Below are 13,622 nucleotides of genomic sequence, written 5' to 3' on the forward strand. Positions count from 1 at the left end.
TTATACTGTGCAGCCCAGTGGGATTAATGTTGGACTAGTAATCCAGAGAGCCAGGTAACGTTCAAGGTTCAAATCTCAATCAGCAGGCATCGAAACTTCAATTCAATTTTTCAAAAATGGAATTAATAGTCTACTAATGGCAATGAAATCACTGTCAAATATCACAAAATTCCATCTGGTTCACCAAAGTCATGGTCTGGCCTATGTGCAGCTCTGGATTCAGAGCAATGTGGTTGATTCATAAACTGCCCTATGAAATAGTCCAGCAAGCTATTCAGTTGTGTCAAATGCTGAAAAGTCTCAACATGAAGGAAAAATGAAACCAGGCAGACTTTCTGGCAGGGGCCAAGGCCCTGGGAAGGACAATGGCAAATGCAGCCCTGTCAACCCTGCAAAGTCCTCCTTACCATCATAGAATCCCCAGTGTGGAAATGGAGTCCACATCAACTCTCAGAAGATTAACCTTCCTAGACCCATTTCCCTACCCTATTACTCCACCCCAACTCCCAATTTACCCCTGAATAATGCACCTAATTTACACATCCCTGAACACCATGGGCAATTTTAGCATGGCCAATTCACCAAACAGGCACATCTTTGGATTGTGGGAGGAAACTGCAGCATTTGGAGGAAACCCACGCAGACACAGGAGAATGCATAAACTCCACATAGACAGTCGCCTGAGTCTGGAATCGAGCCCAGAAAATTAAAACTGGTTCAGTATAGGAGTGTATACCAAGAGCAGCGTCAGGCAAATCTAAAAATGAGGTGCCAACTTGATGAAGATACAAAACAGGACTACTTGCCCAAATAGACTACATGCCAAATAGCATAGCAGCAAATAATGGACAGAGATAAGTATTCCCCAAGCCAATGGATCAGATCTATGACCTGCAGTCCAGGTCCAGTCATGAATAGTTGTAGACAATTAAACAATTCACCAGAGGTAGCAGCTCCACAAATAACCCCATCCCTAATGATGGGAGAGCTCAGCACATCAGTGCAAAAGATAAGGCTGAAGCATTTTGCATTAATCTTTAGTCAAAAAGTGCTGAATGGATGATCCATCTCAGCCTCCTCCAGAAGTCACAGCATCACAGGTGTCAGTCTTCCGTCAATTCCACTTGATACTGCAAAGGCTACAGGCCCTAACAACATTCTGGCAATAGTACTGAAGACATATGCTTCAGAACTTGCCCCGACCCCTAGCCAAACTGTTCCAGTACAGTTACAACACTGGCATCGAACCAACAATGTGGAAAATTGCCCAGGTGTGTCATGTACATATAAAGCAGGACAAATCCAACCCTATCAATTACCACCCCATCAGTTTATTCTCAACCATCAGTAAAGTGATGGAAAATGTTACTGTCAGTTCTATCAAGCAGCAACTATCAAGCTGAGCAACAACCTGATCAGTGATGTCCAGCTTTGGATTCTGCCAGGGCCACTTAACTGATGAAAAACTCTCCAGTTGCCTGGATGAGTGCAGCTCCAATAACACTGAAGAAGCTTGACACCATCTAAGACAAAGCAGGCCACTTGATTGTTTGTGGATATAGAGCAATTTTCATAAGATCCCAAGGCTCCTTATATAGCACTTTCCAAATACTACACCTAGAAGGACAAGTGCAGCAGATACATAGAAACATCAACTGCAAATTCCCCTCCAACCACTCACCATTAATTTAGAAATACATTCCTATAGTATCGCTAAAGGAAAACCCTAGAATTCCCTCCCTAAGGCATTATGAATCTGCCTTTTCCAAATGGGACTATAGTGATTCAAGGTTGCATTTCACTGCTATCTTCTCAAAGGAAGAACCTTTGATGAGAACCTTTTTCCACGTATGGAGTCAGCTATTATGAGGGGGCATAGCTTTAAATTAAGGGGTGGTAGGTATAGGACAGATGTTAGGAGTAGATTCTTTACTCAGCGAGTCGGGAGTTCATGGAATGCCCTGCCAGTAGCAGTGGTGGACTCTCCCTCTTTATGGACATTTAAACAGGCATTGGATAGGCATATGGAGGATAGTGGGCTAGTGTAGGTTGGGTGGGCTTGGATCGGCGCAACATCGAGGGCTAAAGGGCCTGTACTGTGCTGTATTTTTCTATGTTCTATGAAACAAGGGACCAGCAATGAATACTGGCTTAACCAGTGACACCCACATCCCACCAATTAATAAAAACATTTATCAAACTCTGATTTCAGTCATGTGATAAAACAGGTAGTTTGGGGCTCAGGAAGGCCAATAAGCTAACCCGCAGAAGGTTTTCAATTACAAGATAAAGAGCTAATTGTAAACGCATTAGTGCTCATTGTAACAAAGAATTTTGATATTTTCTTGTTTATTGAGCTGGCTGGAGACAGACAGCTTATCCCTAAGCCTGTTATGTCAGTTTTAGCTGGAAAGACTTCTGGAAGCTCAGGACCTCCTGGAAATTCAAAATGGCAGAGGCTGATTGTGTGAGTCCAGCAAAGTTGTCCATTTTTAAAATCAACAGATTTTTAAACAAAAACTTAGAACGAAATTCTTTTGGTGAGATTTCTTTGCAGGACTTGTGGAGACAACTGGTCAGGAAGAACTGTGCCATGGCCAAACCATTTTAATCTGTACAATGATGGGTCACAGAGATCGAAAATCGGACATTGTGACTGATTATATATGCCACAATATGGATGGAGGCTGTTCAATGTGAGAAGAATATGAGAAGTGATCCCATTATCACAGGGAAACATTTGTACAAAATAAATACCTACATTTTTAAAAAAAGAATTATACAACAGCATGCATCGCCACTAAAAACGCCATACAAAAAAATTATATTAGATATTCCTTGTTCACACACATGCATGTACACACACAGTACATATATACCCATCCAGCTCATCAACCATTAATATAACATGATCTCCAAATGAGCACTCACCTCTGATTCTACAGGAGTCAATTCATGTACAACAGTTTCTAATTGGATTGGTTTATCCATTGCAGTGCAATCATCATCAGTATCTATCATAGTTTTCAGCTGACCAGAGATTACAGCTATCTGAGCAGAAACAACTAGAAAAGAATTTGTATCATTAACAAATAAATGCATTAATCACTAATTTCTGTTCAAGTAAAGATGCATTAAGAAAAAGATCTGCTTTCACACTAAACAATTATGATCTATTCTACATAATAATTATATGGGAAATGAAATATGGTGCTTTTTTAGTCAGCATTTTTTCCTAAAAAATTGCTTAATCCTAGAAGAATTATCTCCCCTCTATTCTAAACTAAACTCTGTTGCTGTCTGTTCAGACTTTGATAGCAGACTCCATGATGTCAGCTGAGATTCACTAGGTAACTCTCACCTCCCAATCAAAAGATTGTTTGTTCAAGAAAGGAAGATGTGCATTAGTTAGCATTTTTCATTGTCTCTGGATAAGCCAAAGCACTTTACAGCAAATAAGGTCACTGATATAATGCAGTAAACATGGCAGCCAATTTGGCCAATATTCAAACCTCAGTCGAGGTAAGTGAAAAACAAATGTATTTCATTGCTGTTTGCGGATCTTGCTGTGTGCAAACTGACTGTCATGTTTCCTTTGCTATAATAGTGACTACACTTCAAAAAAAGTTCTTTCATTGGCTGTCCCAAAATTGTGAAATATGCAAGACAAATACAAATTCTTTTGTCTTTGTGGCCATACCTCATATTTGTAGCACAGTCCAGAAACAAGATGGCTGACTCCATAATGAAAGGCATGTTTACGTCAACCATTCATTTGCGGGGGAATCCAAGATGGCGGCGACCCAGCAAGACTGAGTCCACAGTGCTCTACCCAAAACTTGGGAAAAGTGGGCTATCCACCCCCACCACACTCACTAAACCATTTATAATAGTTGTTAACCTTAAATAGTTACCTATTAGTACATTTAAATAGTCTAATACTAGCTGGAAAATGAGTAAAGGGAAGGGAACAGGCGGCTCTAAGAAAGCAGGGACCCCTCTCCCACCCTTTCCCTCTTCAGCTGCAACAAAGGTGTCTTCAGCTACTTCAGGAGATATACCAATGAAGATGAGCTTTGAGGAGATGTTTGCCAGGTGGGAGGCGAAGATTGATGCTTTTATCGATGAGTCTCGGCAGAGCAGAGAAGCACTATCAGCCGAGCTGCAGAAGCAGGGCAGAGACATTCAGGAATTGGGGTGCCGAGTCAGAGAGGTGGAGTCGAAGGCCGCAGCCTCAGAGACTGCAATAAAATCGGCAGCCGACCACATCCGTTTTCTCGAGAATCGAGTCCAGAACCTAGAAAACCACATTGATGACCTCGAAAATCGATGTCGTAGAAAAAATATTCGGTTGTTGGGCCTGCCCGAGCAGGAAGAGGGAGGCCAGCTGACAGCATTCTTAGAGCATTGGCTGCCACAACTTTTAAATCTGCATAATGGATCAGGCCAGGTAAGGGTAGAATGGGCCTACCGGGTCACAGTACGTGGGCCCGGCTCAACCCAGCGCCCACGCCCGGTCCTGTTCCAGCTGCAGAGCTATAGGGAGAGGCAGATGCTCCTGGAAGCCTCAAGAAATCTGGGAAAAGATCCCCAAGCTATGACCCACAAAGGATCCAGGATCATGCTGTTCCAGGACTTCTCCCCAGCTTTGGTGCGAAAGAGGAAGGCATTCGATGAGGCGAAAAAGCGTTTAAGGGATTTAAATATTCAGTACTCCATACGATATCCAGCGACGCTACGCCTTAGCCACGAAGGATCCATATATAACTTCGGATCACCGGAGAAGGCTAAGGAATTCTTGGACTCTCTTAAATAAACTGTAAGAGATTGTGGATGCTGGTCTGCCTTTCCCATTATTTTGGTTTACATCCCTTCATCTTTTCTTATCTTTCCCCCATGTGTGTATGTATATATATATATGTTGGGGCGTTTGGTTAATGTTGATGGGGAGAGGTGGTTACCTTATTCTATTTTACTTCTGTTTTTAGGAGCGGGGTTGTTTTTCTTTCCCCTGTTATTTTGTGGTATTATATTTAAGTATTACATGTTGAGATTGTAATCTTATAGTTATATATGGTATTAATATTCCCAAATATATTTAGATGTGGGTGTGGGTGGGGGTGGGGTGTTCACTGTTAACTCTAGCTTTATATTATATTTGAATTCTCCACATTTTATTGAGGAACACCTGGGTCAAGGGTGGGGCACTGGTTGGAAGAGGGTAAGATGGACTGTGGGAGAGGAAGTGACGCTCCCTGGGAACAAGGGAGAAAATCTCCAATTCGGAATGTTTTATACTTAGAAAGAGTTTTTTGTTATATTGTTTTGAGTGTATCAGAGAGTCTTTACTTTTGTAAATCTTGTATGCTCCATGCTCGGGATGTTCTAGATAGGGTTTCCCCTCCCGAGGGGTCTCGGATCTGTCCAGATGATTATGGCTGAACAGTCGGTTAAGTGGTGCACCTGGAATGTCAGGGGGAGTAATTCGCCAGTTAAAAGGAAGAAAATATTATCAAATCTTAAGAAGGAGAGAGTTGATATAGCTCTCCTACAGGAGACACACCTGTCGGATAAAGAACACTTAAAATTACGACAGGGCGGATTTGATCAGGCCTTTTTTTCCTCTTTTAATTCAAAAAGCAGGGGAGTCGTTATCCTTGTCCGGAAGAACTTCCCTTTGAAAATTCTAAATCAGATAAAAGACGAATCTGGACGATATATTTTGATTAAAGCCCTCATAAATGGAGAGGAATATGGGATCTTAAATGTGTACTGCCCCCGGCACACCCCTTTAAATTCATAACGGAAGCTTTTTCAAAACTGATGGCCTTTGGTGCCCGTCATACAATTATAGGGGGAGACTTTAATTGTATTATGGATCCGGAAATAGACAGGATTCCCAAGAGTGCCGCTGGAGTATCTCCCAGATCTAGACAACTGGCGGACCTGAATAAAGAATTAGGATTGGTAGATGTATGGAGATGTCTCCATCCACAGGGTAGAGATTTTTCTTTCTACTCTAATCCACATAAATGTCACACAAGAATTGATATGTTTTTTGCCCCATCGATTTTTCTAAATTCTATAGCAACCTGTAAAATAGGTACTATAGCAATCTCTGACCATGCCGCTGTATACATGGAAACTAAGGTAAAGAACAATGGGACATCCGCTCGGCATTGGCGTATGGACCCCTTCCTGATAAAAGATAGCAAATTTTTAAAGTACTTCTCCCAAGAACTTAAAACTTTTTTAGAAATTAATACTGGTACGGCTAGCAATCCGTCAATGATGTGGGAGACCATCAAAGCTTATGCACGAGGTTTGATCATCTCCTATTCAGCGACCCAGAGGAAAATGAAGGGAGAGCAACAGCGTCTGCTCGAAGCTCGCCTAAAAGCAGCCGAAACAGCATACGCTGATAGACCTTCTATCACAAAATTGCAGAGGATTACAGCTCTTAGGACAGCTTTAAACACCGCGCTTACTCAAACGGCTAAAAGGGAAATATTATTTGCGAAACAAAGATTATATGAATATGGCGACAAACCGGGTAGATACTTAGCATTTCTTGCAAAGAAAAAGAAAGCCCCTCAAACTATTCCGACCAGCAAGGAAAGTACAGGTACCCTGACTCATGATCATAAAAAGATCAATGCGACCTTTAAAGAATTTTATTCTGAACTATATAGATCGCAGGATTGTGAAGATAGGATTAGGAGGATGCAGTCATTTTTTAAAAATTTGACCTTCCCGGGCCTGACTCCGGAACAGGTGTCGGCCCTAAATACCCCTTTAACAGTCCAAGAAATACTTGAGGCAATTAGGCAACTTCAGAGCGGAAAAACACCGGGCCCGGATGGTTTTCAAGCTGAATTCTATAAAGAATTTACAGGAATATTGGTTGACCCACTTATGGATATGTATAATTTTGCGCATAGTCAGGTCTGTCTCCCGCCCACGCTGAAAGAAGCAAATATTTCTCTTATCCTCAAAAAAGGAAAAGACCCAGAAGATTGTGCATCATACAGACTAATATCCTTACTAAATGTAGACTTTAAAATTCTCTCAAAAATGTTAGCACTAAGACTAGAAAGGGTACTGCCATATATTATAAAGGAGGACCAGACGGGATTTATTAAGGGCCGCAGATCATCCAATAATATCAGAAGGGTCTTGAATATGATCCAAGCCTGTCATCAGGGAAAGATACCAGGAGTAGTAATTTCATTGGATGCGGAAAAGGCATTCGACAGGGTTGAATGGTCATATTTATTTTACACATTGGAAAGGTTTGGCGTTGGACAGGTGTTTACCAAATGGGTTTCAACATTGTATAATGACCCCAAAGCAGCTGTTATTACTAATGGGTTAAGATCGGATGGCTTCAGTGTGGGTAGGGGCTGCCGTCAAGGATGTCCTCTCTCACCATTGTTGTTTACGCTGATAATCGAACCATTAGCAGAAGCCATCCGGACTGATCCTAATATAACGGCCCCGAGGATTGGTACAGGTAAACACAAAATTACCCTCTATGCAGATGACGTTCTCTTATTCCTCAGTAATCCTTTAATGTCAGTGCCTCGTCTAATTCAAGTTATTAATACATTTAGTGCATTCTTAGGCTATAAAATTAATTTTTCAAAATCGGAAGCCATGCCAATGGGTGGTCTGGCTATGATACCCCACTTAATGGACGGATCCCCTTTTCCCTTCCGTTGGTCCCTGGAGGGCTTCTTATATTTAGGTATTTTTATCACGCCAGTATTTGATCAGCTGTATAGGGCTAATTTTGTACAATTAATGGAAAGGATAAGGCAGGACCTCCAGCGATGGAGAGACCTTCCAACTTCCTGGCTAGGGAGAATAGCATTAATTAAAATGAATGTTCTGCCCCGTCTCTTATATCCTATGAGAATGCTCCCGCTGATGCTGCCAAGGCTAGCCCTACGTAAATTATATGGCTGGTTGGGCTCCTTTATTTGGAACCATAGACGGCCTCTTATTAAGCTGAAGAAGCTACAGCTTCCACAGGCAAGGGGAGGACTGGACTTCCCAGACTTGAGGAAATATCAGTTAAGCTCCCTACTAAGTTACATAGCTGATTGGGTTTCATCTGATCCACAATCAATTTGGCTGGATATCGAAGCCTCCCAAGTAAAATACCCACTTATTAACCTTTTATTTTCAGATAAGAGGAAAATCATTACAGACCACTGTAAAAATCCCATAATATTAAACACAATTAAGGCCTGGAATATAATGCGGCAAAATGAGGGTAACTCACATAAAACATCCCCCCATGCACCAATAGTAGGCGCATGGGGATTCCAACCGAGGATTACAGATGCCACCTTTAAACTCTGGAGATCCAGGGGCATCTCATGCTTAGGGGACCTATTTAAAGATGGGATCCTGATATCCTTTGAGCAGCTGCGTCTGAAATTCGGAATACCTAATGGGGATCTCTTTCGATACTTCCAAGTTCGAGATTATATACAGAGGAAGACTACATTAATAGATAGTCTTTATAAATCAGACAGAGAACGTAATGTCTTACGACCAGCGGGGGCATCCTCCGTTAGTACTATATACCATTTGCTACATGATGGAGTCTCAGGAGACATGGATGACCTGCTTAAAACATGGGAGCAGGACTTGGGGCTAGAAATCTCTGAGGATATGTGGAATGACATTTGGGAAAATGCTAGAAGAATTGCTATCTGTAACAGAACTCAGGCTATCCAACTAAAGATACTTCATAGGGCCCATATAGCTCCGGCTCGACTGGCAAAATTTAAGGCAGGAGCATCTCCAATGTGTCCCAAATGCAAAATAGAGGTGGGTACTCTTGCACATTGTCTGTGGACTTGTCAGAAAATCCGCAGATACTGGACTAAAGTGGCAAATACCCTGACAGAAATTTTAGGAACGGAAATTAGGGTGGACCCTGTATCTCTCCTTTTGGGCTTTTCGAACCTCTCATCTCTGGATATGCATGGGAAGAGACTATTTTCTGTTCTCTCTTTCTGTGCAAGGAAAAATATTTTGGTGAACTGGGTGGCTGAGGGCCCCCCTGGACTTTCAAATTGGCACAGATTAATTATGGAATATATCCCCCTTGACTTCCTCACAAATATGGTGCACCGAAAGACTGAATTATTTTATAAAATATGGCAGCCCTTTTTGAATTATATAAATGCAGATATTTCGGCTATCCTAACAAGGGCTTTTATTTAGTGAAGATTTCAGACCGGGCTGCTCCGGGGCCCCTTGGGAGAGGAATCCTGTGCGAATACGGGTTTTATTATATTTGATGTTTATACATTCCGAGCATGTAAGAGACTTAGGTATACACTCTGGTTAGTTATAGGTTAGATTAGTAGAAAGTTGAGTTTTTTTTTCTTTTTCGTTTCTTTTTTTTTCTCTTTTTGTTTTCTTTCTTTCTCTTTTCTTTGTTAAATTATGACTATTGTATATATGATTTAATTGTACATCAATGTTTGTATTTGAGAGTTTTGTTTATTTTTGTAAATTTGCAAAAATGTTAAATTTCAATAAAAATATCTACAAAAAAAACCCATTCATTTGCCCAACTCACAACATCCAACCGAGATCTATGAACTGTTCTTAGCTTTGGACAGTTTGGATGATCCCATCAAAAGTTATATTACTATTAGCATAGCTCTTCCAGTCATGGGAACATCAAACTCTTCCTAACATGTTATACAACATAAACAGGCACGGTGGCTCAGTGGATAGCACTGCTGTCTCACAGAGCCAGGGACCCAGGGTCGATTCCAGCTTCGGGTGATTATGTGGAGTTTGTACACTCCCCCCGTGTCTGCATGGGCTTCTCTCGGTGCTCCGGCTTCCTCCCACAATCCAAAAGATGTGCAGGTTAGGTGAACTGGCCATGCTAAATTGCCCATTGTGTGCAGGGATATGTAGGTTAGGTGCATTAGTCAGGGGTAAAGGTTGAGTAATGGGGAATGGGTTTGGGTGGGATATTTTTCGGAGGGTCAGTGTGGACTTGTTGGGCCGAAGGGCCTGTTTTCACACTGTAGGGAATCTATACATTTTAAACAGCTTGTTAACTTATTCTTCAATTTATTTTGCTGCCAAATAGCCTCCAATACCCTCTTAAAGTTACAAATGTTATGAGCTTTGAAGAAAGAAGCACCTAGGTTTCAGAAGTGAATGATTGAGAAAGAAATCAACTCATTGAGGCCAATCTTGATTGCTCATGACTACTGTCATTCTATCAACATCGTGCACGTACCACCAATATCACTTGGCTCAGTAACAACTTTGTTCAGCTCTTCAAGAGCAGTTGTTAGGACTCCAATCGGTTCCATTGGACCCTGCAATTCCTCAGACATGGAAACATCTGCTTCCAAAACACAAAGTGGATAAAAAGCAATATTATCTGCCAGGTTACTTAACATTGATTTAAGTGTCTGGATTGTTCATGAAAATAACATCAACATAACAACACATGATTATACAGCACACATAACCATTCACAAATGGATTTGCACAAAGTGAATACTTGATGTATCTAGTTAAGGAGACTTTCAATCTATAAACTTTGCAATTTTTAAAGTAAGGCATAAATTGAGAGTCGAGGGAGGGAAGAGAGATTATCTATCCGTTCCACCCTACCCACCTACCCATCACCATCACCCCCTCACCTGCATCCACCTTCCAAGCTACCTTCTCCCCAACCCCTCCTATTTATCTCTCAGCACCCTCCACGCCACTACATTCCTGATGAAGGGTTTATGCCCGAAACGTCGATTCTCCTGCTCCTCGGATGCTGCCTAACTTGCTGTGCTTTTCCAGCACCACACTCTCGACTGTGATCTCCAGCATCTGCAGCCCTCACTTTCTCCTGGTCAGATTGTTGTATGTTTCAATGAGATTTTTCCCTCCGTCTCCAGTGAATACAGGGCCAGTCAGTCTAATGCCTCTTTATACGTCAAATCTGCTGTCCCAGGAATCTGGGGAATTTCCACTGCATCCTCTCTATGGCAAGTCTATCTGCTCTTTGGTAAGGAGACCAAAACTATAAACAATGCTCCAGGTGTGGTCACACTAAGCTTCAGTACAGCTGCAACAAGACTTTCTTGCTCATGTGCTCAAACTTCTTGCAATGAAGGTCAACACACCATTTTCCTTTCTAATTGCTGCAATTGCATGCTTGCTTCCAATGATCAGTGTACAAGGATAACCAGATCCCTCTGTACATACACTGGGAAAAGTTGATCAGCATTTAAATACTATCTGTTTTCCCTACCAAAATAGAAAACTTCACCCGTAGCTGTGCTCCACTGCATCTGCCAAGCATTTGCCTACTGATCAGCCTGTCAAAGTTGCCCCGAAGCCAATTTACATCCTCCTCACAACTCCAACGTAATTTTATGTCATTAGCAAACTTGGAAATATTACTTCTGATTTCTTCATTCAAATCATTGTTATATATTGTGAATAGCTTGATACTCAGTGCTCACTTTGTAATTGCTTTTCACTCAAATACACCCCATTTATTCCTAACTTGTTTCCGGTCTGCTAACCAATTCCTAATCCATGCAGTATAGTATCATCAATTCCATCTGCTTTGGATTTTTCACAATAACTTCTTTATAAAGATAAGGAAACTGGGAATGGGAACAAAAAGGAGATAAAGCGCTGAGAGGTCTTCAGAAATGGAGCAACAGAGATCATCAGTATAGAGAGCTTTTAAAATAGTCGACAACAAAAAAACTTCCATATTCAATTAGAGGACTTCAGGTGCTGTACAGTGGGGCAGACAGGTAACATTCATTGAATTTACACACACACACACACACACCTAACCTTCAAGCAGGCACTGTTTCTCTCTTTCACATGCTTGAACATAGCTCGCATACAGATTCTCTGGTATTTTATCTGCTCTGATGGAAACAAAAGTCACAGTCACCAACTAGAAAGGTAGCAAAGGGCCAAAATTACAAGAAATTCTAATAAGAGTCATCACTTTTTGTCATCCAATTGAATAATACAGAACATTGAATGCAGAGCTTGCTGCAGCAGTTGACTTAATACTCTTACACCAGTTAGGAATGCAGAGATATACAACGTTTTTATAATGGACAGAATGCTGATGTTCTCATAAATTGTCTCAAAGATTTTCTGGCGATAGTGCCATAAATTTAACTTGGAACAAATAGATACAATTGGCCCCAATCAATTGTTTCCCATACTTCAGTGGTAGAGGATAGGCTTAAGGTTGACCAAGTTAATACTGAATTATAAGTAGCCAATTGCCTTGGACTTAAACCAAAGTTAGTTTTATTCAGCAGTTGCTTTGTCCCAGATTTTTGCATGATATAAAAGGTTTGAAATGGTCACTTACTTTCTGAGGGAATCAATGAAGACCATGCGTGAATCCTGGGCAGGAGGCAGCTGGAAATAACAATACAGCAAATCACAGCCAATGACACTGACTAACTAGGCTTTTTATTTCATAAATGAAGATGCACTAATTGTGGTAGTATTAAAATGTATTCTGATTTATTGATCAATGTATTTTGTAGAATATTACAGTTAAACCATAAATATTAAAATATAAGTAACACAAACCAGACGAGGGGTAAGCAGAGCAGGCAAAAATCTTGTCAAGTAGTATGGCCTTCGGAAAATGCTGGAATAAATAAAAAATAATATATAGCATTATTGCTCATTTGAAACTGAAACAGTTTATCTTACTATTGCAAAATTAGTAAGTTAGATTTAAAATATTGATTGTCGATGGGTATTGCCTTGAAATTAAAATTTCTAACTCAAAAGTTAGGATTAAGGAATTCTTGAAAAGCAGCGCCTTAAAAAAATTATAATTCATTCTTGGAATATTGGCAAGAGCAGCAATTATGGAGTCATATCAGACTTGAAACATTAACTCTACTTCTTCCTCCACAGATGCTGCCAGACCTGCTCAGATTCTCTTGAACTCTATGCTTTTATTTCAGATGTCCTCTTTCCTGATGTTCTGATCATGAAATGATACAACTGATTGTCACACTTCAGAGGGCAGTTAAAACTTAACCACTATAACGTGGGACTGTTATCACACAGATTCGCCAAGCATCGAACCTTTCCTCCCATAAGTCAACCAATAATATGTTGGATTTTTAATGGCAATAGAACAGCTTCAGGATTAATTTCATTTTAAATAAATTGACATTGCCTTTATCAATTCACATTTTCCACAGTATCAACATCCACAGCAGTGATTTTAACCATAATCATATCGTAGTCATCTGAAAAGAACTGAAATCAGCAGCTTCAGTTTGCCCAACATTTAACTGAAACTACAGGTCAACCAAACTCTGACCAGTCTGACAGCACAGAGCCACTGGAGGGGGCAGAGAGATTACAAACATAAACTAACTGGTTGTTGTCAGTATATAGATGGATGCTGGCTTCACATTTACAGATGGTGCCACCACGGACAGCCTGTAGAGGTGGAAAATGTTACAATTACGGGATTCCAGAGTGTAATATACTTTGGCAGGGGGAAATCTCATAGCTGGTTATTCTGTATGGTAGTGAGCAGGGAGATCTAGTGAGGCATTGGAGGA

The 13,622-nt window shown here is 40.9% G+C and overlaps 1 protein-coding gene across 5 annotated transcripts in view; it reads right to left on the minus strand.

Annotated features, from left to right (window-relative positions):
• LOC132823687 (Fanconi anemia group A protein-like) overlaps window positions 1–13,622 on the minus strand; it is a 105,258-nt gene that overhangs the window by 41,452 nt on the left and 50,184 nt on the right. For all 5 annotated transcript variants that reach the window (XM_060837650.1, XM_060837648.1, XM_060837647.1 and 2 more), the window contains 5 exons: window positions 12,625–12,685; window positions 12,398–12,447; window positions 11,860–11,936; window positions 10,283–10,390; window positions 2,932–3,065 (listed from right to left, as the gene is read on the minus strand). In XM_060837650.1, the coding sequence (XP_060693633.1) occupies window positions 2,932–3,065; window positions 10,283–10,390; window positions 11,860–11,936; window positions 12,398–12,447; window positions 12,625–12,685 (430 nt within the window). The remainder of the gene's footprint in view (window positions 1–2,931; window positions 3,066–10,282; window positions 10,391–11,859; window positions 11,937–12,397; window positions 12,448–12,624; window positions 12,686–13,622) is intronic.

The sequence above is a fragment of the Hemiscyllium ocellatum genome, chromosome 17 (assembly GCF_020745735.1).
Source record: "Hemiscyllium ocellatum isolate sHemOce1 chromosome 17, sHemOce1.pat.X.cur, whole genome shotgun sequence".
In the NCBI taxonomy this organism is placed as follows: Eukaryota; Metazoa; Chordata; class Chondrichthyes; order Orectolobiformes; family Hemiscylliidae; genus Hemiscyllium; species Hemiscyllium ocellatum.